This window comes from Scyliorhinus canicula, chromosome 3 (assembly GCF_902713615.1).
Source record: "Scyliorhinus canicula chromosome 3, sScyCan1.1, whole genome shotgun sequence".
NCBI lineage: Eukaryota > Metazoa > Chordata > Chondrichthyes > Carcharhiniformes > Scyliorhinidae > Scyliorhinus > Scyliorhinus canicula.
The window spans coordinates 256,804,231-256,831,384 of record NC_052148.1 but is presented as its reverse complement, the minus strand read 5'-3'; the positions used below and the strand labels follow the sequence as shown (position 1 = coordinate 256,831,384).

At 47.4% G+C, this 27,154-nt stretch overlaps 1 protein-coding gene across 5 annotated transcripts in view; it reads left to right on the top strand.

The window, feature by feature from the left end:
- The window catches only part of gpat3 (glycerol-3-phosphate acyltransferase 3), an 85,589-nt gene that overhangs the window by 41,217 nt on the left and 17,218 nt on the right, over positions 1–27,154 (top strand). For all 5 annotated transcript variants that reach the window (XM_038792630.1, XM_038792633.1, XM_038792629.1 and 2 more), the window contains 5 exons: positions 10,443–10,536; positions 12,447–12,562; positions 14,730–14,785; positions 17,868–17,953; positions 20,432–20,560. In XM_038792630.1, the coding sequence (XP_038648558.1) occupies positions 10,443–10,536; positions 12,447–12,562; positions 14,730–14,785; positions 17,868–17,953; positions 20,432–20,560 (481 nt within the window). The remainder of the gene's footprint in view (positions 1–10,442; positions 10,537–12,446; positions 12,563–14,729; positions 14,786–17,867; positions 17,954–20,431; positions 20,561–27,154) is intronic.

Here is a 27,154-nt window from a genome sequence, read left to right as displayed (position 1 = left end):
TTCCCGGCTGGGTCACTGTCTGTGCGGAGTCTGCACGTCCTCCCCGTGTGTGCGTGGGTTTCCTCCGGGTGCTCCAGTTTCCTCCCACAGTCCAAAGATGTGCGGGTTAGGTGGATTGGCCATGCTAAATTGCCCGTAGTGTCCTAAAAGGTAAGGTTAAGGGGGGTGGGGGGGGGTTACGGGTATAGGGTGGATATGTGGGTTTGAGTAGGCTGATCGTTGCTCGGCACAACATCGAGGGCCGAAGGGCCTGTTCTGTGCTGTACTGTTCTATGTTCTATGTTCTTGTGATAGGAAGGGGCAACCACACGGATAGTGACCCAGGGCCGGGATCGAACCTGGGACCTCAGCGCCGTGAGGCAGCAGTGCTAACCACTGCGCCACCGTGCTGCCCTGCGTTTTGTAATTTAACTTCTTTCTGGTTCCGTTATTGACATGGGTGGGAGGTGGTAAAGGGGAATGATCGCGGTAAATTTAGCGAGTGGAAAAAGTTGAACTGAAAGTTCAGGGAAATCCCTGAACGTTCTTGGTTTTCAGCTCACGCAGGAACAGTGAAATAATCACAGATATGAAGATGAAAGACTTTCATTTATGTTGGCACTTTCCTGGCCCTTTTTGTTCTTTTTATTCTTTCTTTCCATTTCAACTTTTTCATATTTTTAAACTTTTCATCCAGAGTGAATGTTCCTTTTAAAACTTGTTCCAGAAATCTTTCCCTTCTTCCCTGGTCCTCTTAGCACCTGGCTCCTAACTGGCTGGAGGTGAAAACTGGGTTTTCATTGCCAGAAACTAACTGTCAAAAAAACGGAATTTAAGACTTAACCAATTAATAATCATGTTCACGGCCCTGGGGCTTGTCCAGAGTGTTGGGGAGTTAAGCTTTTAGCTTGGTGACTTCCTGATCTTTTGTTACATAATTGTGGGTGGACAATGTTCAGTGTACCAGTCCTGTATATTACAGGATGAGTTTGTGACATGAACCAGGGCTCGGAACAGCAGTTCTGACTTGAACATTAATATAAAATTGTGATGTAAGCTACAATAGTGGTTTCCTTTAAAATTGAGTTTTTCTCTCCGTAATGATGAATTTCGTTTTGAGAAATGCGTTGATTGTAACATTTATATATATATTTTTTGTATTTTTAATACATTTCCCAAACTGATAACTATTCTTTCTGGGATTCTGTGGGATTCTGTCTAAACCGAGTTCCATTTCTTGCACAATTTCTCCTCGTCTTCTCAACTGCCAGGCTTGGTGAAGCAAACCAATCTAAATGATGTGATAAATATTGAATGTACTTTGGGGCAAAATGCATCTTTAAGTTGTGACAGGATCTGAACGTGGAACTGGAACAAAAATCAAAGCAACCAAGGTTTTAATAATACCAGACAATTGGTTTACAGGTCAGCCAAGTTGCTAAACATACAGAGTCGTGTGTGTGTGTTTCTGCGTGTGTGTGTGTGTTTCTGCGTGTGTGTGTGTGTTTCTGCGTGTGTGTGTGTGTTTCTGCGTGTGTGTGTGTGTTTCTGTGTGTGTGTGTGTGTGTTTCTGCGTGTGTGTGTGTGTTTCTGCGCGTGTGTGTGTGTTTCTGCGCGTGTGTGTGTGTTTCTGCGTGTGTGTGTGTGTTTCTGCGTGTGTGTTTCTGTGTGTGTGTGTGTTTCTGTGTGTGTGTGTGTGTGTTTCTGCGTGTGTGTGTTTCTGCGTGTGTGTGTTTCTGTGTGTGTGTGTGTGTTTCTGCGTGTGTGTGTTTCTGCGTGTGTGTGTTTCTGCGTGTGTGTGTTTTCTGCGTGTGTGTGTTTCTGCGTGTGTGTGTTTCTGCGTGTGTGTGTTTCTGCGTGTGTGTGTGTGTTTCTGCGTGTGTGTGTGTGTTTCTGCGTGTGTGTGTGTGTTTCTGCGTGTGTGTGTTTCTGTGTGTGTGTGTTTCTGTGTGTGTGTGTTTCTGTGTGTGTGTGTTTCTGTGTGTGTGTGTTTCTGCGTGTGTGTGTGTTTCTGCGTGTGTGTGTGTTTCTGCGTGTGTGTGTGTTTCTGCGCGTGTGTGTGTTTCTGCGCGTGTGTGTGTTTCTGCGTGTGTGTGTGTTTCTGCGTGTGTGTGTTTCTGCGTGTGTGTGTTTCTGCGTGTGTGTGTTTCTGCGTGTGTGTGTTTCTGCGTGTGTGTGTTTCTGCGTGTGTGTGTTTCTGCGTGTGTGTGTTTCTGCATGTGTGTGTGTTTCTGCATGTGTGTGTGTGTTTCTGCATGTGTGTGTGTGTGTTTCTGCATGTGTGTGTGTGTTTCTGCATGTGTGTGTGTGTTTCTGCATGTGTGTGTGTGTTTCTGCATGTGTGTGTGTGTTTCTGCATGTGTGTGTGTGTTTCTGCATGTGTGTGTGTTTCTGCATGTGTGTGTGTTTCTGCATGTGTGTGTGTGTGTTTCTGCATGTGTGTGTGTGTTTCTGCATGTGTGTGTGTGTTTCTGTGTGTGTGTGTGTGTTTCTGCGTGTGTGTGTGTGTGTTTCTGCGTATGTGTGTTTCTGCGTATGTGTGTTTCTGCGCGTGTGTGTGTGTGTGTTTCTGCGCGTGTGTGTGTGTGTGTTTCTGCGCGTGTGTGTGTTTCTGCGCGTGCGTGTGTTTCTGCGCGCGCGTGTTTCTGCATGCGCGGGTGTGTGTTTCTGCATGCGCGGGTGTGTGTTTCTGCACGCGGGTGCATTTCGGCATCTGTGTTTCTGCGGGTGTGTGTGCGTCTGCCCGTGTTTCTCTTTTATTCGTTCATGGGATGTGGGCCTGTCCCTAATTGCCCTTGAGGGGTCAGTTAAGACCAAATTGTTGTGGGCCTGGAGTAAGATGGCAGATTTCCTTCCCTGAATGACATTAGTGAACCAGGTGTTTTTTTTAATGTCAATCGACAAAGGTTCTGTCTGAACCTTTAGACTTTTAATTCCAGGTGCAGACAGGCAAATGTGCATTAATTTCAGATTTTATTAAATTCAAATTCCACCATCTGCAGTGGTGGGATTTGAGCCTGGGTCCCTAGTGCATTTCCATAGATCTCTGGTTAGTGACAATAGCACTATGCCACCGCCTCCCCATATGTCTGCCCGTGTGTGTGCCTGTACGTCTCTGGGCTGAATTTTCCAGCCATTCCTGCCAGTGGGAACTTCCAGTCCCATTGATGGTGACCCCAGCCCCCCCCCCCCCCCCCCCTCGGCGCTGCGGTACAGCTGGCGAGCAAAGCAACATGCCGTTGACATCAGTGGGACTGGAAGATTCTTCCACCAGCCAATAGTGAGCCACCTCTGCCGCTGGAAGGTCGAAAAGTATGACGCCTGCCCATGCGTGTGTGTGTGTGTGCCTGCCCATGTGTCTGTTCCTCCCTGCACCTCCCCATGCACGGGTGTGTGTTTGCCGCACGTGCTTGCCTTGTGATATGTGCGCGCGAGCGCCTACCTGTGCATGTGTGTGTGTGCGCTTCTTCCCATGCATGTGTGCGTGCGCTTCTGCCCATGCATGTGTGCGTGCGCTTCTGCCCATGCATGTGTGTGTGCGCGCACTTTCCCATGTGTGTGTGTGCGCGCACTTTCCCATGTGTGTGTGTGCGCGCACTTGCCCATGTGTGTGTGTGCGCGCACTTGCCCATGTGTGTGTGTGCGCGCACTTGCCCATGTGTGTGTGTGCGCGCACTTGCCCATGTGTGTGTGTGCGCGCACTTGCCCATGTGTGTGTGTGCGCGCACTTGCCCATGTGTGTGTGTGCGCGCACTTGCCCATGTGTGTGTGTGCGCGCACTTGCCCATGTGTGTGTGTGCGCGCACTTGCCCATGTGTGTGTGTGCGCGCACTTGCCCATGTGTGTGTGTGCGCGCACTTGCCCATGTGTGTGTGTGCGCGCACTTGCCCATGTGTGTGTGTGCGCGCACTTGCCCATGTGTGTGTGTGCGCGCACTTGCCCATGTGTGTGTGTGCGCGCACTTGCCCATGTGTGTGTGTGCGCGCACTTGCCCATGTGTGTGTGTGCGCGCACTTGCCCATGTGTGTGTGTGCGCGCACTTGCCCATGTGTGTGTGTGCGCGCACTTGCCCATGTGTGTGTGTGCGCGCACTTGCCCATGTGTGTGTGTGCGCGCACTTGCCCATGTGTGTGTGTGCGCGCACTTGCCCATGTGTGTGTGTGCGCGCACTTGCCCATGTGTGTGTGTGCGCGCACTTGCCCATGTGTGTGTGTGCGCGCACTTGCCCATGTGTGTGTGTGCGCGCACTTGCCCATGTGTGTGTGTGCGCGCACTTGCCCATGTGTGTGTGTGCGCGCACTTGCCCATGTGTGTGTGTGCGCGCACTTGCCCATGTGTGTGTGTGCGCGCACTTGCCCATGTGTGTGTGTGCGCGCACTTGCCCATGTGTGTGTGTGCGCGCACTTGCCCATGTGTGTGTGTGCGCGCACTTGCCCATGTGTGTGTGTGCGCGCACTTGCCCATGTGTGTGTGTGCGCGCACTTGCCCATGTGTGTGTGTGCGCGCACTTGCCCATGTGTGTGTGTGCGCGCACTTGCCCATGTGTGTGTGTGCGCGCACTTGCCCATGTGTGTGTGTGCGCGCACTTGCCCATGTGTGTGTGTGCGCGCACTTGCCCATGTGTGTGTGTGCGCGCACTTGCCCATGTGTGTGTGTGCGCGCACTTGCCCATGTGTGTGTGTGCGCGCACTTGCCCATGTGTGTGTGTGCGCGCACTTGCCCATGTGTGTGTGTGCGCGCACTTGCCCATGTGGGTGTGCACATGATTGCCCTTGCGTGGGTGTGTGCATGCACGCCTACACGTGCATGTGTGCGCGTCCACGCTCCTGTCTATGCATGTGTGCGCGCGCCTCCCCATGTGTGTGTGCACACCTGCCCATATGTGTGCACATGCGCCTGCCCATGCACGTGTGTGTGTCTGCACCTGCCCTTGTGCATGTGCACGCCGCGTGATTGTCTGACTGTGTGTGTGCGTGCGCATGCACTTGCCCTTGCGTGAGTGTGCGCGCTTGCCCTTGCGTGAGTGTGCACGCTTGTCCTTGCGTGTGTGTGCGCGCTTGCCCTTGCGTGTGTGTGCGCGCTTGCCCATGTATGTGTGTGCGCGCTTGCCTTTGCGTGTGTGCGCGCTTGCCCTTGCTTGCGTGTGCGCTTGCCCTTGCGTGAGTGCGTGCTTGCCCTTGCGTGTGTGCGCGCTTGCCCTTGCGTGTGTGTGCGCGCACCTGCCCTTGCGTGTGTGTGCGCGCACCTGCCCTTGCGTGTGTGTGCGCGCACCTGCCCTTGCGTGTGTGTGCGCGCACCTGCCTTTGCGTGTGTGTGCGCGCACCTGCCTTTGCGTGTGTGTGCGCGCACCTGCCCTTGCGTGTGTGTGCGCGCACCTGCCCTTGTGTGTGCGCACGCGTTCCTGCTCTTGTGTGCACGCGCGCGCGCCCACCTGCCAGTGTGTGAATGCCCGCCTGCCCATGCACGCGTGTCTACACCTGCCCGTGTGCCTGACCGTGGGTGTGTGTGTCCGTGCGAGTGCCTGCTCTTGCGTGTCTGCGCGCGCGCTTGCCCATGCGTGTGTGCGCGCGCGCACTTGCCCTTGCGTGTGTGTGTGCGTGGGCGCTTGTCCTTGCGTGTGTGTGCTCCTGCCCATGCCTGTGTCGGTGTGCGCACTTGCCCACGCATGTGTGTGTGCACGCACTTGGCCATGTGTATGTGGGTGCTTGCCATTGCTTGTGTGGGTGCGCGGCACCTACCCGTGCGTGTGTGTACGCGTGTGTGTGTGTGCGCACTTGCCTATGTGCGTGCGCGCGTGTCTGCCCGTTTTTGTGTGTGTACGCCTGCCTTTGAATGCTTTGTTGTTAGTTGGTTAGGTTTCAGACAGCTTATTTCAACTTAACAGATTCTGAATAGTCTTTCTGTTTTCCCACTCATTCCACTGAATTCCTAGTGAGCTTTAATTTAATTACACAAAAAACAACTACCTGATTCATTCCACCATAATCAAAAAGTCTGAAACCGTTCCAAAACAAGTGCTGCACATGCTGCAATGTGTGGGCTTAGTCTGGCCTTAATTTTCCATTTGAATTATTCACAAGACTTGGTGCTCTGGTCTTTGAAGTTCAAGTAGGAGATTTCACCCTGTTGGCTCTTCTACTTGAGCCAGTTTGTCCCCACACCCAATTTAACCAGAAAAATGATTCCACAAAGCCCACAGTGAGCAACATTGGCCCACACAATAGTTAGTAAAATATTGTTTTGGATCATGGTGGTATAATGGTTAGTACTGCTGCCTCACAGCGCCAGGGATGCAGGTTCAATTCCAGCCTCAGTGACTGGCTGCGTGGGTTGCTTCCGGGTGCTCTAGAGCAGGAACTATCTTGTCACTGTCACCTTGGCATCATAGGGCACAAGGCAGGCTTGATGGGCCAACTGGCCTTTTCATGCTCGTGATTTCCGAATGATCGTACTTTACTTCCTAAAGTTGTCGGAGCTGCGCTGTCAGTGAACAAACCTTTACTTACCGACGAGAATAGTTTTTATTTCAGGATCATGGAATTGTGATGTCTGTAATTTCTGCTCGGCATATTGAACTCCTGTTTCTAGTTCAACATTAGCTCCATTTGTGTATCGCTGTGATTGGGCAGCACTGGGCTTTATTTGTAGAGAGGTAACAGTCAAAAGTAGACAGTTTATGCAAACTTGTAGCAAACCTTGACGACACCAAACCTAGAGTACTGTGCACAATTCTGCCTGCTAATTGATTTTAATCTCATTATAGAAACATGGAAAATAGAAGCAGGAGGAGGCATTCGGCCCTCCGGCCCACTCTGCCATTCATTATGATAATGGCTGATCATCAAGTTCAATACCCTGATCCCGCCTCCCTCCCATATCCTTTGATCCCTCTGGTGAATATATTCATCCTAATATAAGTTGTCCGGACATGTTGAGTTTCCTGGGTATGGAAAAAATTAAGTTCGCCTTGAGGGGATCTGTGCAGGGGTTCGCCCGGAGGTGGCAACCATTTATTGACTTCTTTGCGGGAGAGTGAGCGTCAGCAGGGGGGGGGGGGGGGGGTAGGGGGGTAGGGGGGTAGAGTAGAGTAGAGTAGAGTAGAGTAGAGTAGAGTAGGAGGGAAAATATGGCGGGTAGTACCGGTGGGAGAGGAGCGGGCTTGTGCAATATGTTACGATGGAAGTATTGAAAGATGTGGATGTTTGCACATTTTTGCCTTTTTTGCTTTCTTTCTGATGATGTCTGTAACTGTTTATAAAGCCAAAAACTACCTCAATAAAATTGTTTATAATATAAGTTGTCTGTTAGTACTGTGGCCTATGGCCAGGGAATGGTAATATTATCTCCTTCCATGTATTGTCCTGGAACCCTGGTGGGCTCTGCCCCCCCCCCCCCCCCCTCCCCCCCGGACGGTAAAGAGACTGGCCGCCTGGGGGGGCGGCGCTCAGTTGTTACAGCAGTCACAGGCAGGCAAGTTCTTGGATGATAAAGCCAATGTTCACTCGCTCTCATCATCTTGTAGTGAATTGATGGTACGTCAATCCCTTTAGCCCCATGAGCTATATCTAATTCATTCTTGAAATCACCCAACCTTCTGGCCTCCACTACTTTCTGTGGTTGTGAATTCCACACATTAACCACTCTCTGGGTGGAGAAATTTCTCCTCACCTCTGTTCTAAAAGATTTAGCCCTTAATCTCAAACTATGACTCCTAGTTCTGGACTCCCCCACCATCAGGAACATTCTTTCTGAATCTACCCTGTCTAATCCTGAATTTTGTAAGTTTCTATGAGATCCCCTCTCTCTTCTAAACTCCAATGAATATAATCCTAACCAATTTAGTCTGTCCTCATGACCGTTCTGCCATCCCGGGAATCAGCCTGGTAAACCTTCGCTGCACTCCCTCCATAGCAAGAACATCCTTCCTTGGATAAGGACACCAAAACTGCTCACAATACTCCAGGTGTGGCCTCACCAATGCCCTATACAATTGCAGTAAAACATCTCTATTCCTATTCTCAAATCCTCTTGCTTTGAATGCCAACGTATTATTTGCCTTCTTTACTGCCTGCTGTACCTGCACGCTTACTTTCAGTGATTGATGCACAAGGACACAAGTTCTCACTGAGTATCCACCCCTCTCAATTGACACCCATTCAAATAATAATCCGCCTTCCTGTTTTTGCAACTGAAGCAAATAATCTCACATTTATCCACATTATACGGCATCTGCCAAGCTCAAGCATCTCTGCATCCTCCTCACAGCTCACTCTCCCCCCAACTTTGGATCATCTTCAAATTTAGAGATCAGGCCTTTACTCCTGATAGTCCGCAGTCTCTCCTCCAACCTCTTCTCCCCCCCCCCCATGGTAAATTGTCTATTCACGCCTCTGCCAATCTTGACAGGTGCATCTGTTCCATTGGGGGTGGGGGGGGGGGGGGGGGGGGTGGGAGGGAGAGATCGGGGGTGGTGGTGTGAGTTCCATTGTGGGGGGGGTGGAAATGTGGTGGCAAAGGGGGAGTGGGGGAGGTCTGTGGGGATGGATGGTGTTCCAATTTTTAAAAAAAAATCAAAAAAAATCAGGGCACCTTTTCTTTTTTGATCTTTTCGAAATTCAAGTTGCTGGCCCTCAGCGTAACATTGTGGTACCTGCCCGTACTTTCTTTTTCACCAAGAGGCTCACCATGGACGTGGAGCGGATGTTTCCTCTTGTGGGGCATTCTAAAATGGTGGGTCATAGTTTTAGGATGAGGGGTAGCAAATTTCAAACAGATTTGAGGAGAAGCTACTTCTCCCAAAGCGTCGTGAATCTGTGGAATTCGCTACCCCAGAGTGCGATGGATGTTGGGACAGTGAGTAAATTTAAGGAGAAGTTTAGACAGATTTGTAATTAGCAATGGGTTGAAGCATCACGGAAAACCGGCTGGACGGTGGAGTTGAGGCCATGTTGAGGTCAGCCATGATCGTATTGAATAGCGGAACAGGCTCGAGAGGCTAAATTGCCGACTCCTGCTCCTAGTTTCTATGTGCTAAGAAAGAACTATTCTGTCTAATTCCACCTTCTAGCTCTTGGTCTGTAGTCCTGGAGGTAACAGCAATCACAAATCTGGTGTTTTTGATCAATAAGGGGAGATCAGGTTATGTGGAGAAGGCAGGAGATTGGAGCTGAGGAACATATCAACCATGATCGAATGGCAGAACAGACATGATGGGTTGAATGGCCTAATTCTGCTCCTCCATCATATGGTCTTACAATACACCAGAGGATGCCATTCTTGGGGCCGGTGACTTGCACCCTGTTTTTCCAACCAGTCTGCCAAATAATGAGAACATTCTGCCCTTTGAATATTTTTGATTAGCAAGGAGTGAGAGGTTATTTATTGGGGGTTATTGGCTGGAATTTGGGGTTGAGGTTACGGTCCAATCTTATTGAATGGCAGCGCAGGTTCGAGGGGCCGAGTGGCCTACTCTTGCTCCTAATTTGTATGTACCAGCTGTAACTTTTTTTATTTGTCCTCGGGATGCAGGCGACACTGGCTGGTCCAGGATTTGTTGGCCATCCCTAATTTCCCTTGAACTGAGTGGCTTGCTCGGCCATTTTAGTTGGGGGGGGGGGGGGAGGGGCAGCAGTTATGTCAACCAGAGTCGACCACATTGCTGTGGGGCTGGAGTCACATGTAGGCCAGACCTGATAAGGACGGCAGACTAATGTCCCTGAAGGACATTAGTTAGCCAGATAGGTTTTTAAGATGATCGACGATGGTTTCATGGTCATCGTTAGACTTAATTCCAGATTTTTGAAAAATTGAATTCAAATTTCACCATCTGCCATGGTGGGATTCGAATGGTGGACCCCAGAGCATTACCCCGGGTTATTGATCCAGGTTAATAAAAAAATTAATCCAGTAATAGTACCACAAGGCCACCCCATCCCCATTAAAAACAAAGTGTTTGGCGGGGTGGTTAGCACTGCTGCCTCATGGCGCCGAGGTCCCAGGTTCGGTCCCGGCTCTGGGTCACTGTCCATGTGGAGTTTGCACATTCTCCCTGTGTTTGCACGGGTTTCACCCCCACAACCAAAGATGTGCTGGGTAGGTAGATTGGCCACTCTAAATTGCCCCTTAATTGGAAAAAATGAATTGCCCCTTAATTGGAAAAAATCAATTTATAAATTTATAAAGAAAAAAAAAAGCAAGTGTTAGGCAGGTTGTTTGACTCCCTTCACCATTTAGTTAGACTGTGGCAAGTTCTAAGAGAAGCATGCTCCAAGACCACTGGTCAGAGATGGTCTTGTGAAGGTTGGGCCAGAATCGCAAGTGCGAATGCTGCCTTTTTGTGTTTGGTAACGCAAGGCCTTGGTACCATTAACCATGATGGTGTGATATAAATGAGAAGATGGGAGATGCTGGGGATTGTTGACTATTAATGTGCAACAACGTTAATGAATACTTTGTGGTTACAGGGGAAACAAGCCGAAGAGAGGGGGCATATGTGTAGCAAACCACACGTCACCAATAGATGTCGTCATATTAGCCAATGATGGAGGTTATGCCATGGTGAGAACGATGATGCTATTATGAAACAGTTTGAATTGTTCTCTTGGCTTCTGTTTAAAAAAACAAACAAGAGAAATATATAATAAGATGCTTTACACAAATGAATTAGTGTTTGAAGTAATTTAGTTCCCTGTTTTGGACCAACATATCTTTTGAAGGTGAAGGTTTGTCCTCCCGTCTCTGTTGCGTGCTTCCCGATACACCAATCTCTCTCCTCCCTCTCTCTTACCCCTTTGTATCTCACCCTCCCTCCTTCTCTACCTCTTTCTTTCACTCTTTTCCCCCTCGCGCTCACCTTGTCTTTTGTTCTCTTCAGCTTTGATCTCCTTCATTAACAACATTTGTTCAGGTAACGTGGGACGTCTGGGATGGTTATTGGCGTTAAGCAATTTCAATAAAACAGCAGGGGTGCCATTTTGTTTGCCGAAAAACTCAAATTAGCAGACATTTCAAATGGATCAACTTTCAGTTGAGAGCATTGCACTGAATCATTGGTGGAACACAAGAAGTAAGAGCTGAGGCAATACAATTCCCTGAAGAGATTTGCCTATCTCGGGCTTTAAGTGTTTTCAATGACGGAGCTTCCACATCCTTACGGAAGAGAATCCTAAAGGGTTGACCATATGTCCCCTCCTTGTGGTGACAGCCCTGGGCAAATAACACCCCTAGTTTGGCGAACTCCACCTCAAATGTTTGCCCGGCCAATGGCCATGTAGGCTCACATCAGAAGCTACGTGACGCTAACCTGCCCTGTGGTTGACCAGTCAATGAGGTTGTGGAGTGGGGTGCGTTATGATTTGTAGAAAGGGGCACTCATCTGTTTCCAGCCAGTAGATAGGGTTGACTCACGGAGAGACTTTAATTTATGCAGGGATTGTGCTTTGTGACCCCCAAGTGGTAATGTTCCCTGTCCTCATCCCCCCCCCCCCCCCCCCCCCCCCCCCCCCAAAACCATATCCCCGGAAAGTCCCTGGGACTGTGTGCAGTTTTTTTTTCTTGAAATTTGGTCGATGAGAAAATGGCCTGGGAGCCAGAATACCCCAGTAACGTTCGTAATCGGACTATTGAGCGATGGCTGGGGCAAGACGTGCAGATACCTTCGGAGCAGGGATACCGCTTGCTGTACAATCTCAAATAATGTGGGTGGGAGTTAGGCTTTGTGCCCTCAAATTTCTATTTGAAAATATGGGCGTTCTAGTTAATAGGACGCTGGCACCTCGAGATTCCTCCTTTAGAATGAACCTAACTACCTGAAAATGGCCAAAATTTTGAATAACATGGAAAGAGAATGGTTTGCAGATAGTACTAGTCCACTGCTGATCCCTGCTTCCAAAAATGGATCAGGCCATTCGTACCAATCCTGCAGTGAGATTTGAAAACTAATGGTCTGACATTAACCTTCTTTAAAATTTGCTTTTTTTTTGCTTTGGAATGACTATAATGGGTTTTGCTACTGTTTTGTGAACATCAGTCAAACGATGTGCTGACAATTTTGATGTCTAATTAAGAGTTTGAACCTAGTGTGGGTGTTTTGTTTTTTAAAATTTATTTATTTAAAATAAATTTAGAGCAACCAATTCTTTTTTTCCCCATTTAAGTTGCAATTTAGCGTGGCCAATCCCCTACACTGCACATCTTTGGGTTGTGGGGGTGAAATCATGCAGACACGGGGAGAACATACAAATTCCACACGGACAGTGACCCAGGGCCGGGATCGAACCCGGGACCTTGGCGCCATGAGGCAGCAGTGCTGACCACTGCGCCACCGTGCTGCTCCCCTAGTGTGGATGTTTTAAAAGTATGTCATTTTTTTTGTGCATTGTTTGTTGTATTCTTTCAATGGGTTGACACGCTGATATTGGGGAGAAAGAAATTAGCTGCGAAAAATTAATTAGTCTATTTCTGAATAGGTTGGGCAGGTGCATGGTGGGCTGATGGGAATCATTCAGCGGTCAATGGTAAAGGCCTGCCCACACGTCTGGTTTGAACGATCCGAAATGAAAGACCGCCATCTTGTAATAAAAAGGTTAGATGCAGTGGCTGTTTTTGTTTTGGTCTGTGTGTGTGGCATCCATGAACTTGCATTCCATTCAGATTTCCCCATCCCTGACGTCAGGAGCTCGATATTGATTGAAGGAGTTCAAGTGGAGAAACACGGCGCCAGTAATAATGATCTGCCCAACAACGTCTTGTTCAACAACTGTGCTTGCCATTCCATTGTCTTAACATATTTGCAGATTTGAATTTTTCAACGTTTGTGCTTGAAAATCGAGGTTGCACTCACTGTCGTTCCTCCTGCTCTCATTGAAAAAAGGTCGTCAGCTGCAATTCATGGGGAGCGCACCCGCCTCTGCGTCAGGCAGTTATGAATTTTCTTCCCACTCCATTGCGCTCAAAATCCAGGCTGGTAACTACACTGAGGGAGTGAAAGGTGGGCCACTCTCCCTGGTCTTCTGGCTTGTCTATATCCCTCAACCAACATCACCAGAACGGACTCTGCTCATTCCTCCATTGCTACCTGTGGGATCTTGGTGTTGGTGGGAGCTTGCTATGTGCTAATAGACTTCTGAATTTCTTAGCATTACAACCCGTGATGTACTTCATTGGATATGGCATGTCCTTAGCTCCTGGAGCATGCTATTCATGCAATGCAGAAAATGCTGCAAATACTCAGCTAATCAGGCATGCATGTGTTTCGAGAAAACCAGAGTTTAAAAAAAAAAATAAAAAAATTTAGAGTACCCAATTATTTTTTCCAATTAAGGGGAAATTTAGAGTGTTCAATCTACCTATCCTGCACATCTTTGGGTTGTGGGGGTGAAACCCACGCAGACATGGGGAGAATGTGCAAACTCCACACCGACAGTGACCCAGGGCCGGGATTCGAACCCGGGTCCTCAGCGCCGTAGGCAGCAATGCTAACCACTGTGCCACCGTGCTGCCCTGAGAAAACCAGAGTTAACCTTTCAAGTCAATTTTATCAGAACTGAAACATTAACTCTTTCTCTCCACAGCCGCTGCCTAGCATGCAGTCTATTTCCAGCATGTTATGTTTTGATTTCAAATTGCCGGTTGATGGAACCATCAATTTAATCAACTTACTTCAGAGCCAGCCTGTTACCCGTTGATGAACTCTTAGTGAACTCAGGCTGACTCTGGACAAGGGTATTTATACAGCTGCACTAGGGGGAGGAATCGTGGGCGGAGTCAAGGGTGGAGCCCAGTACAAGTTCCTGAGTACGCCCAGAGCTACTCCCCCTAGTGGTAGGATAGCGCTACTGCGCTTACAAAGACAGTGTGAATTATCATCTATACATATATTACATTCACCACACCGGTACCTACAATATTTTGCTTTTTGCTACATATGCAAACTTTTCTTCTTTTTTGACTTATGCTCCCAGGGTGTGGCATGCCTGCTGTGGCCCCTTTGAGGGACTTTTGCTTCAATGGGGAGGGACCTTAAGCGACAAGCTTCTGATTGTGGAGGTTGTTGTGTGGTTTAAAAGTGCTTCACTGTCCATGTGTGAAATGTGGACAAGTCTTTATTTCTGTGCTCTCTAAATGGAAATGCAGGCTGTCTGGGAGACATTTCAAAATGGTTGCTCTGTATTGTCGGAGGCAAAGGATGTTGAAATTCTGACCCCACTGTTTTGCACATTTTCATTGGGTTATGTTGTTGCCCATTGAAGATAATCTTCAATGCGTCTGTATTAATTTCCATTTCAGGAAAATAAATGGGATCCTACCATGCAGTTTAATTGCCTTCTATAAACAGACATACACTCAAAAATGTGGAGCGTAGGTGCATGAGTAGACAATTCAGCCCCTTGAATTTGTTCATAATGGGTCTGTAAGAAATCCAAGGCAAGTGGATGGAGTTTTACTCCTTAATACCCTTGCCTAACAAGAATCGATCAATCTCAATTTTTGATGTTTCAATTGACTTGCAGCCTCAAACACCTTTTTGTTTGGGGGGGGGAGGGGGGGGCGAGACCTTTCACAATGATGATAATGGATAATGAATGCTGCGAGTTGGGGTAGCCTTGAGTTTGTGATTTTCTATGTTTTTAACACCCATTAATAATTGGCTTGTTTATGTATCACATTGAGCAAAGACAAGAGAAAGGGAAGAAGTTTTTAAATGGAAGATTGTGTTCTCTCGCGTGATAAACTTTCTCTTCTATTCACAGACTAAGTGATCATATTGCAGATAAAACAAAATTACCGATTTTAATATTTCCTGAAGGTAAGGATAATTTTAATGCCGGTATGTTTCATTCGTTGTAGTTACTTGAAAAAGTGCAAGAGCAGCTTAATTTGAATTAAGTGTCATCTTTAAAGAAACAAAATGTGCTTCTCTGTCCTGTAATTTAGATTGCACAAGTAAGTTTTAATGGTTTTCCTTCCCTTGTATCTCCTTGTTGATATTTTGATATTGGACCTTTCTGAAATTAGGATACTTTCCAAGATTCAGCACTTGGGACTGAAAAGATGTCCACTATTGCTGGACTTTATATGGCCAACAATTGACATTAGCTGAGTGTGGCTGCATCCGCATCTGAAGATAAGTCGATAAGAAACAGGCCATTCGGCCCCTCAAACCTGTCCACCATTCAATAGGACCATGGCTGATCCAATATTCCTCACGTCTACTTTCCTACCCTTTCTCTGTAACCCTTAATTCCCTTACTGATCAAGAATCTATCTATCTCAACTTTAAATATATACAAGTTACATTCGCACCACACAGGTGCCAGGCAATGACCATCTCCTACAAGAGCGATTCTAACCATCACCCCTTGACATTCAATGGCATTACCATCGCAGAATCCCCCACAATCAACATCCTGGGGGTTACCATTGATTAGAAACTGAACTGGACTAGCCATATCAATACTGTGGCTACCAAGGCAGGTCAAAGGCGAGGAATCCTACGGTGAGTAACTGACCTCCTGACCCCTAAAGCTTGTCCAACATCTACAAGGCACAAGTCAGGTGTGTAATTGAACACTCTCCGCTTGCCAACAACACTCAAGAAGCTTGATACCATCCAGGACAAAGCAGCATATCTGATTACTCCTCCTCCCACAAACATTTAGACCTTCCACCGCTGACGAACAGTGGCAGCTGTGTGTACCATTTACAAGATCCATTGCAATAACTCGCCAAGGTTCCTTCGACAGCATCTTCCGAACCCACGACCACTACCATCTAGAAGGACAAGAGCTGAGACACCTGGGATCTCCACCACCTGGAGGTACCCCTCCCAGTCACTCACCACCCTGACTTGGAAATATATCGCTATGACTTCACAGTCGCTGGGGAAAATCCTGGAATTCCCTCCCTAACAGCACTGTCGGACTGCAGCGGTTCTGAAGGGCAACTAGGGATGGGCAACAAATACTAGCATAACCAGCGACACCCACATCCGTAAATGATTAAAAATAACAAGGTCTCTGCTCCCACAGCTCTCTGTTCCAAAGACTCTTAACCCTCTGAGAGAAGAAATTCCTCCTCATCTCAGTCTGAAATTGGCACCCGTTTATTCTGAGACTAGGCCCTCTGGTCCTAGACTCTCCCATGAGGGGAAACATCCTCTCAGCATTTACCCTGTCAAATCCCTTAAGTAGCCTACATGTTTCAATGAGATCACCTCTCACATTTCAAAATTCCAACGAGTAGAGTGCCAACCTGTTAAACCTTTGTTCATAAAACAATCCCTCCATACCAGGTGTTAAGCTCCAACTATTTTGTGTAACACAAATAACCAAGTAAAGGAGAGCAAACTAACTGAGGGACAAATTAAAGGGACAGTACCACGGTGTTATGCTCCAATGGTAACTCTGCCAATAAGATTTAGAAAGACAATCCTGACTTTAAATCCTGGTTTATTCTGTGCAGTGATTACTTCTCCATCAACTCCTTCAGTGCCACCTGTATCCCCTTTATTTACCTGGTGCCATCTATTTAAACATTAAGTGTAATCTACTAAACAATAAAACAATTAAAACACCAATTCGAACTCAAATGCTGGGGAACTTAACTCTTTCCTAACACCGGGGATCATCCTAGGGCACCTTCTCTGAATGACCTCCAATGAAATAATATCTCTCCTTAAATAAGGAGTCCAAAACTGCTCACAGTACCCCGTTAGTTGGAGCAAGTCTTCCCGACTCTTATACTCCAACCCCCTTGAAATAAGGACCAACATTCCATTAGCATTCCTGAGGACCTGTTTTCTAACTTTGTGTTAAGTCCCTCCTGCAGTTTTTCTCCACTTAAATGACACACTCCTTTTGTTAGTCCTTCCAAAATGAACAACTTCACATTTCCCCACATTATACTCCATTTGCCAAATGTTTGCCTACTACTTAACCTCTCAACGTCTCTTTGCAAACTGTTTGTATCCATCTCGCAACTTGCCTTTCCACCTATTTTTGTGTTTTCTGCAAATTTGGCTACAGTCCATTGGTTTCCTTCCTTCAAGTCATTAATATATATTGTAAACAGTTGCTGTGGAACCCCACTGTTTACAGCTCGCCAACCTAAAAAAGAACTCCTGATTCCCACTTGCAGTTTTCTTCCCATTAGCCAATTCTCTATCCATGCCAATATACAATGTCCAGCACCATGGGCTCTTATGACTTGACCTTTTGTGAGGTACCTTGTAAAATGCCTTCTGGAAGACCAAATACATCACATCTACTGGTTCCCCTCTATCCACTCTGGTTGAGACTTCCTTGAAAAACTCTAATAAATTAGTCAGACACAATTTCCCTTTCATGAGGCCATGCTGACTCTGCTTGATTAGATTATGATTTTCCAAATGTGCTGCTATTAGCTCCTTAATAATTGATTCCAACATTTTTCCAACAATAGATGTTAGGCTAATCGGCCTGCAGTCACCTGCATTTTGCTTCCCTTTTTCAATAGGCGATTCAGAGCAGTTTCCCAATCCTCTGGTATTTCTCCAGAATTCAAGGAATTTTGGAAAATGACAACCAATGCATCCACTGACTCTGTAGCTACTTCTTTTAGGATCCTAGGTTGCAACCCATCAGGGCCATGTTGAGGTGCCAGATACTAAATTGACAAATAAAGATTCCTGCATAGATAGGTCAATTAAGTTTTACATTGAAGTGCTTCTTTTCAATTGTCCTGTCCCCAAATAGAAATTAGTAATACCTAGAAAAACTGTTGGATGTTAAGCCAGGCAAGGTGTTACTTTGGAGGTTATCTTGCTTGATTGGCAGTGACGCCCATTGCAAGCTGTTGTTCCTTTGGTATAAATTTGCAAACTAATTCTCGAATATGAAACTTGTTTCCAGGTACTTGCATAAACAATACTTCTGTCATGATGTTTAAGAAAGGAAGTTTTGAAATAGGAGGAACGATATATCCAGTTGCAATCAAGGTAAACTAGTGAAGATTTTCTGAGTTTGAATCTTTTTTTAAAAAAAATATGTGTGACCTCCCGAGGTATTTGACAGTCTGTATACTATCCAGGTTCAAAAAGATCAAGGATCTCCTGTGGTGGAATCTCATCCCTGAAATTCCTTCAGGTGCAAGAATCCATTGGAGGAAATTGCTTTTCATTTCATAGAATTTACAGTGCAGAAGGAGGCCATTCGGCCCATCGAGTCTATCCGGCTCTTGGAAAGAGCACCCTACTTAAGTCCACACCTCCACCCTATCCCAGTAACCCCACCTAACCTAAAGGCAATTTAGCATGGCCAATCCACCTAACCCTGCACATCTTTTGACTCTGGGAGGAAACCGGAGCACCCGGAGGAAACCCATCCAGACACTGAGAGAACGTGCAGACTCCGCACAGACAGTGACCCAAATCGGGAATCGACCCTGGAGCTGTGAAGCAACTGTGCTAACCACTATGCTACCGTGCTGCCCTTTTGCTTGCTTGTAGCTGTTTTAAAAATAATTTCTCCTATTCATAGAGAGGTGACTCGGGATGTGTGTGCCCTGTACTCAAACCACTGGGAAGTGTCCAGCTTGTGTATATTGGTACACCAGAAAAATATCTTGGCCTAAAGCTTTGCTCAGTACGATGCAAACCCCTGTACTAAGAATATATGAAGTTATTCACAGCGGGGTTTCTCCTGAAAGTGGTTAGTGTCTTGTTCCAAGTTGAGTTCATTGTTTATTATTCTCAATCTTCTGAGAATCCAAATGCAGGGATATGTCTGGAGGCCTTTATGCTTTGGTTTGATGTGCCAAGCAATAAATATGTATCGGCGTGTCTTATTTGTTGGAGGAGTCCTTTATTAATATTTTAATGTCAATGAGATCTTTAATCTGCTGTTCGTTCCCAATCTTGCCAAATGGTCAGTTTATTCCAGGTTCTCTCTCTCTCTCTCGCTCAATAACCTTAAAGGACATGAAGCACCAGTGTTGCTTGTTCTGGGTGAGTGTGCTTAACACTCAATTTGGCTCTGTTTATTGTTCTAAGCTCTGGAGTCACCAGGTACCGTTAAGACACCGCCACAAGCTTCAAGGTGAAGTTCAAAGCAATAAAACCGTACACCAATTAGTAAGTCCAAACAACTAGAGTTTATTATAATACAATTATAATAACTACCCATGCACACGCTAAAGGATTAAACTTACTCCTACCGCTAAACAACTAATACTTATCTCGAAGGAACTGCTGGGTCAGGGAACAAGGCCTCTTGCTCTGCTCTGGTCTGCAGACTTCAGATTGTTATCAATTGAAAAGGGGGTCAGGAGTGCCTATTTCTGGTAGCGGTCGTCGTTAGGCACTTACTTGTTGGTGGCTGCTGCTCGACGGCTGGAGTAGGAGACAGGAGCCAGGAGACTGAACCATGTGCGGGACCTTTCTTTTATAGGTCCCAGGGGGTCCGCGCCCCTTTGGGCAGACTCCCTTACCTGCTTGGAATCGATTGGGTCTCTTCCCAATCGATATGTTTGAACCCCCCAATCACAGGGCAGTTCCTTGGTTGCTGGGGCGGTTCTTGGGACCTATTGTTTTGGGCTTCTCTTGCGCCACAGGGTCTGGCCTTCCATAGAATGTATCAATTTGTGCTTAACTTGTGTCCATTGTATCTGGGACTCGCCCGGTATTGCCTCATTAGTATGTTAACTGGTTTCTTTTCACAGTGCTGTCTGGTTTCTGCAACAGTCAAAACTGGTTTCTGCAGTCGTCCCAATATACAATCGCCTTGCAAGCTGCTTGCTTTCCAACATGTCCATTTTCCCTGCATTCCTTCCAATCTTCCATTTTGTGTTGGGCAGTGGCCACCCCAGGTGGCTACACCAGTGACCATAGAGTAATTGAGCACAGGAATGGAAGAAAGCCAATCAGCAAAGAGCAATCCAATTAATTCCCTATATCCTGCAATTTTCTCCACTCTTCTATATTCAGTTCTCTTTAGAAGGTCCCGAAGGAATCTCCTTAAACCACTTTTTTCATGCAGTTTTTTCAGATGGTTTCAGATAATTTGCTGTTTTTTAAAAAAAATCTCCCCATCTCACCTCTGTCCTTTGTGTCAATTACCTTAAATCTGTGTCTGCAAGTTATTGAATCCCGTACCAGCTTCTCATTACTAACTATTGTCAAAGCCCTGCATGAGAACATGTTGCTTCCTCCAATTTTCAGTTATCAGTAATGGTAGAATGAATGTTCTGTTTCCAAGGCAATTGCAAGGAGTCTATTTCTTTGTTTATTCTCTAAACCACCGCCCTCCTCCTCCTAATTTTGCTGTAAGATTTCCATACCTTTTGACTGAAGGTAGCTACCTTTTGTGAAAGCAGGCTAATTGTAAGATTTTGGATTTACTTGCTGTAATTGCCCTCTTAAAACATTGTCTGGAGCAATGTGTCTATTAGTGAGCTGGTGTCATTGTTTCTGCTGCAGTACGACCCTCAGTTTGGTGATGCCTTTTGGAACAGCAGCAAGTATGGGATGGTATCCTACCTACTCCAAATGATGACCAGCTGGGCTATAGTGTGCAACGTGTGGTACCTGCCTCCAATGACCAGACAGGTAGGTGACTTTTCTAAAAAAAATTCCATTTAAAGGGCAATTTAGTGTGGCCCGTCCACCTAGGCCGTGGGTTGGTTGATGGGCCCGTGCCGTCTGCCTCACTCCGTGTGATGGAGTATCCGGGCACGGAGGGCGACTGTCCGAAAGCTGTCAGCCGCCCTGTACCGGGAGCGGAGGGTGCACGTGTGAGGCTCTCTGCAATGGGGTGCAGGGCTCACTTACGCCTGACACTGTATTGACCCCCCCCCCCCCCCAAATCTGGCATATCATAATTGAAGGTTCTTTTGTTATTCTGCCTCCATAGATAGTTCAGGCAGTGCCCTATCGGACCCCCTCTGCCAACACCCTGACTCCCTCCCTCTGTACCACCCTCCTTTCCCCTCTCTTCCCACCACCCTCCCTTCCTTTCAAAAAAAATTAAAAAATTGCATAGAACATAGAACATAACAGCGCAGTACAGGCCCTTCGGCCCACGATGTTGCACCGTCCTGTGAAACCCTTCTAACGTCCCTCTGCACTATTCATGAAGTTACTGTGTGATGAAAGCCCCTAGTCATCACATTCCGGCGCCTGGTCAGGGAGGCTGTTACGGGAATTGAACCGTGCTACTGGCCTGCCTTGGTCTGCTTTCAAAGCCAGCGATGTAGCCCTGTGCTAAACAGCCTCAGATAATAAACTTTTATTGTCACAAGTGTGAAGTTACTGTGAAAAGCCCCCAGTCGCCACATTTCAGCGCCTGTTCGGGTAAGCTGGTATGGGAATTGAACCCGCGCTGCTGGCCTTGTTCTGCATCACAAACCAGCTGTCTAGCCCACTGAGCTAAACCAGTCCTTTCCCTTCTGTTGGTACAGAGGCAAGGGTATCTGGTCTCTCCAGCGCAAAATGTAGTGCTTGTACCGTTTGTTTTTTGTACAACTGTGTTGTGAACTGTTTTAATAATCGGTGTTTCCCCCCCCCCCCCTCCCCCTCTCCGTACATTGGTGCTGGGGGGGAGGTGGGGGGTACCCTGTTTCTCCAACGCAAAATTAGTGTTTGTACCATTTGGCTTTGTGTAAATTCTTTACTGTTATAATAAAAAGATATGACCCATCCACCTACCCTGCACATCTTTGGGTTGTTGGGGGTGAGACCCACAGAGACACGGGGAGATTGTGCAGACTCCACACGTACAATGGACCGGGATCAAACCCGGGTCCTCTGCGCTGTGAGGCAGCAGTACTAACCACTGCACCACCGTGCCGCCCAGGTAGGTGATTGGTTTGTAACTAATTGTCCAAGAGGACAGTCAAGGCTTCAGGACTGGAGGGCATGAAATAAATGATCCAGGGAATGTGTATGCCATTCGCTCCCTATTTCCGAGTCCTATTCAGTCCTTATTTTTACGGAAGACTTTTTATATTATTACTTTCAGTTAAATAGGAAAACGTAAGGTAAGTTGGGAAGTAACAAAGTGGAGCTTGTTGGGAAGTAGAGGTTTCTCTGCAGTTCAGGCTGGGAGATGTAAACTGTGGGGCTACAGGGCTCTTATTGGATGTACTTACAGTGCGACAGGTTAGTAGAAATATAAAAATAGGGAAAGAGTGCATGTCTTGCAAATATATTAATATATTGTAGATATCTGTGTGACAAGACGTAAATTGCAATGGTGTTTCTGTTCAAGGCACAACAATATGGACCTGTTTTTGGTTATGTGCAGAGAAGTTGGGCAAAGAGTAATCAATTCCATTCACTTTTTTTTTTAAAATAATTTTTATTAAATTTTTCAAAATACAAACATTTTAACCCCCCCTACATTTACATTTAAATTATAACAAAACAAAGTCAAACCCCCCTACTTAACAAGAAAAAGAAAAAGAATCCCCCCCCCCCCCCTACCCGTGCGTCCCCCCCCCCCCCCCCCCCCCGCCGGCGAACCGACAGTCAGACCAACTTATCATTTTCTAGCAGCGTCCTCGGGCAGGCCTTGCCCGTGCCACCGCCGCTACCGTACTTCCTTCGTCGTTGTCCCCCCCCCCCCCCCCCCCCCCCCCCCCTCCCGCCCTCCCCTCCCCTCCCGGGTTGCTGCTGTCATGGCCTCAGTTTCTATCTCTGATCCAAGAGGTCTAGGAAGGGTTGCCATCGCCTGGAAAACCCCTGCACCGACCCTCTCAGGGCGAATTTGATCCTTTCCAATTGGATGAAGTTTGCCATGTCGTTTAACCAGGTGTTAACACTCGGAGGCCTTTCGTCCCTCCACTGAATCAGGATCCTCCTCCGAGCCACCAAGGACGCAAAGGCTAATATTCCAGCCTCCCTCGCCTCCTGTACCCCCGGTTCCACCCCAACCCCGAAGATCGCAAGTCCCCATCCTGGCTTGACCCTGGACCCCACCACTCTCGACACCGTCCCTGCCACCCCCTTCCAGAACTCCTCCAGTGCCGGACATGCCCAAAACATATGTGCATGATTCGCAGGGCTTCCCGAACATCTAATACACCTGTCTTCGCCCCCGAAAAACCGACTCATCCTTGTCCCCGTCATGTGGGCTCTATGCAGTACCTTAAATTGAATGAGACTTAGTCTCGCACATGACGACGACGAGTTAACCCTCTCCAGGGCGTCTGCCCATGTCCCGTCCTCTATCTGTTCCCCCAGCTCTAACTCCCACTTATCTTTCAGCTCCTCTACTGGTACCTCCTCCACCTCCTGCATAATCTTATAGATGTCCGAGATCTTCCCCTCCCCGACCCAGACCCCTGATAGCACCCTATCACTCACCCCCCTGTCGGGGAGCGCGGGGAACCCCGCTACCTGTCGTCTGGCAAATGCCTTCACTTGGAGGTACCTGAACGTGTTCCCCGGGGGGAGCCCAAATTTCTCCTCCAGCTCTCCCAGGCTCGCAAACCTCCCCTCTATAAACAAGTCCCTCAGTTGTCTAATACCCGCCCTCTGCCAGCTCTGGAATCCCCCTCCTGTGTTTCCCGGCGCAAATCTGTGGTTCCCTCTTAGTGGTGCCCCTATCAGACCTCCCACTTCCCCCCTGTGTCGCCTCCACTGCCCCCAGATCTTGAGGGTGGCCGCCACCACCGGGCTCGTGGTATACCTCGTGGGAGGGAGCGGCCATGGTGCCGTTACCAGTGCCCCTAAGCTTATGTTGCCGCAGGACGCCCTCTCCATGCGCTTCCAGGCTGCCCCCTCCCCTTCCATCATCCACTTTCGTACCATCGATGTATTTGCCGCCCAGTAATATCCTGAAAGGTTGGGTAGCGCCAGCCCTCCACTATCCCTACTCCGCTCCAAAAAGACCCTTCTAACTCTCGGGGTGCCATGTGCCCACACATACCCCATGATACTACTCGTTACCTTCTTGAAAAAGGCCCTGGGGAGGAAGATGGGCAGACACTGGAACAAAAACAAGAACCTCGGGAGGACCGTCATTTTAACTGACTGCACCCTCCCTGCTAGCGACAGCGGCACCATGTCCCACCTCTTAAACTCCTCCTCCATCTGCTCCACCAGTCTGGAAAAGTTCAACTTGTGTAGGGTCCCCCAGTTCTTTGCCACCTGCACCCCCAAATACCTAAAACTTTTAACTGCTCTTTTGAAGGGGAGCCTCCCAATTCCCTCCCCTTGGTCTCCCGGGTGTATTACAAAGACCTCACTTTTCCCCAGATTTAATTTATATCCCGAAAAGTCCCCGAACTCCGCTAGTATCCCCATTACCTCCGGCATTCCCCCCTCCGGGTCTGCCACATACAACAACAAATCATCCGCATAGAGCGAGACCCGATGTTCCTCCCCTCCCCTTGTCAGTCCTCTCCACCCCCCTGAACCCCTCAGTGCCATCGCCAACGGCTCAATCGCTAATGCAAAGAGTAAGGGAGATAGGGGACATCCCTGCCTAGTACCTCGATGGAGCCCAAAATATTCTGACCTCCTCCCGTTTGTTACCACACTTGCCATCGGAGCTGAATAGAGCAGTTTTACCCACTTGATAAATCCCTCCCCAAACCCAAACCTTTCCAACGTCTCCCACAAGTATTCCCACTCCACCCTGTCAAATGCCTTCTCCGCGTCCAGCGCTACCACTATCTCCGCCTCCCCTTCCACTGCTGGCATCATAATCACATTTAACAATCTCCGGACATTTGTGTTAAGTTGGCGTCCCTTCACGAACCCCGTCTGGTCTTCATGGACTACCCCTGGCACACAGTCCTCTATCCTGGTTGCCAGGACCTTTGCTAACAGCTTGGCATCTACATTTAAGAGGGAGATAGGCCTGTAGGACCATCAATTCCATTCACTTGAGCATTCAATATACGGACAGCACTCTCCAGCATTTGCTTCAATAATATTTTTTGAGGTGCAAACATAAGCTTCTGTACGAAGATGGCAAATAGTGTTTGCAGTGTTTTTATCATCATGTTTAAAATTCCCAATACCTCAGCACCCTCTTTAGCCAAATGGTTCAAGCACCTCCTAATAACCTGGAGGCCTTGTGTTCAAATCTCACCAGGGCAAGTGGTGAAAATGAACTCGGACAATTTGTGCCTTGACACTGATGTGTTATCTGTGTTGGTCTAATATCGACTGCAACTGGATGCAGTAAAACGAGAAACAGGCTTCTGACACAGGAGATGGTCCAACACTGTTTTATTGAACCTGCTGATTGCTGTACATAATCCGCTGTGGGTTGACACTCTATTAACCTAACTGATAACCTCCTACTGGCTTGACCAGACTAGCGCTCTACCACATGGTGATGATGTTCATTGGCCTGTGTACTGTGACTATCTCCCTAGCTGTGTCCTGTGAGAGAGAGAGAGCCTTAATGCCCTCTGGGCTTTATTGTGGTGGTATCCTGTCTGGTGATTGGTTGTTCTGTGTCGTGTATGTTCATTGGTTATCCTGAGTGTCAATCACTGCCTGTCTGAATCTCATGATATACACGAGTGGATATTATGATAGACACCAGGAAATGACCATACCAACTGCTTGGTTGCCATATAAACCCAAACTTATTCCCGAAACCTACGTCTGCCCCACGCGTGTCCCCAGCCATATAATGTTGAAGATTCCTAATACCCCCCGATTGGCTTTGTAGTGTGAGAAACTCTATTCTTGAAAGTTTTAACAGGACAGCCCATCAAAACCTCATGGGTTAAATTCAGAGTAAAGGTCCCGCTCCACTATCCCAGCAAACACTCCCAGGACAGGTACAGCAGGGATATGTTACAGGGCAAATTTCTCACTAATTCACCCATAACCATGTGCTAAATTCTCAACATTAGAACAGCCCCCATCTGCCCTTTTATTTTTTTTAATTAAAAAAAAATTTAGATTACCCAATTATTTTTTCCAATTAAGGGACAATTTAGCGTAGCCAATCCACCTACCCTGCACATCTTTGGGTTGTGGGGGCGAAACCCACGCAGACACGGGGAGAATGTGCAAACTCCACACGGACAGTGACCCAGAGCCGGGATCGAACCTGGGACCTCAGCGCCGTGAGGCAGCTGTGCTAACCACTAGGCCACCATGCTGCCCCCCATCTGCCCTTTTTATAACTTTTTTTTTTGTGTCTGTCCCATTAACTATCCTGTGGGCCCAGTGTGGACTGAAGCACCTTCACAATCAAATCCAACAAAGCCTCACCTAGTGTTGGCTTGGAGAGATTAGACATGCACACGTTTAGACAAGGAGATCTGGTCCCAAACACAATGGAGCCAACTTCTGTGTCATATTAAAAAGTAAGTAGACAGCCAGGCTGCTTCGGTGAGAGACAGATGTCACCAATTCTGCAGCAGACTCAGATCTGCAATGAGGATAAAGAGTGGAGATAGCAAGGGAGAGAACTGTTTAATGTAATTGCTTTTAAATCTTTGTGTGCGCCTCACTATTCTCAGAATCAAATTTATGACTATATTCTTAAAATTCTTGTGTTAAGCATGCCTTACTGGATTTATCACATCGAATGTCCCTCGCTGTGTGTCTCGTGTAATCTGTCATTCCTTTGTGACTGATTTAATTAATCACTGTCTGTTTAATTAAGAAACTACTTTGCTCAAATATCTCAACAGGTAGGAAAAACTACTAGGCATGAAATCAGGAGCTTTCACAAATTAAATCCGGAATCCAATTCCAAATCCAATTGGGCGCTACAGCGACACAGTGGTTAGCACTGCTGCCTCACATCGCCAGGGACAACGGTTCAATTCCAACCTTGGTGGACTGTCTGTGTGGAGTTTGCACATTCTCCCTGTGTCTGTGTGGATTTCCTCCGGGTGCTCCGGTTTCCTCCCACAGTCCAAAGATGTGCAGGTTAGGTGAATTGTCCATGCTAAATTGTCCCCTAGTGTCCAACGGTTAGGTGGGGTTACAAGAATAGAGTGGAGAGTGGGCCTAAGTAGGGTGCTCTTTCAGAGGGTTGGTGCAGACTCGATGGGCTGAATGGCCTCCTTCTGCACTGTAGAGATTTAATGATTCTATGAAATCGTAAGCTTTAAATGGAAATGATCCATTTGAAAGCACCAACTAACAGAAAGGATAATCCAAAACAAATCCCCCCATTGTGCTAGCACTGATACTTTCTGATCCGCTATTCTATATGTTTCT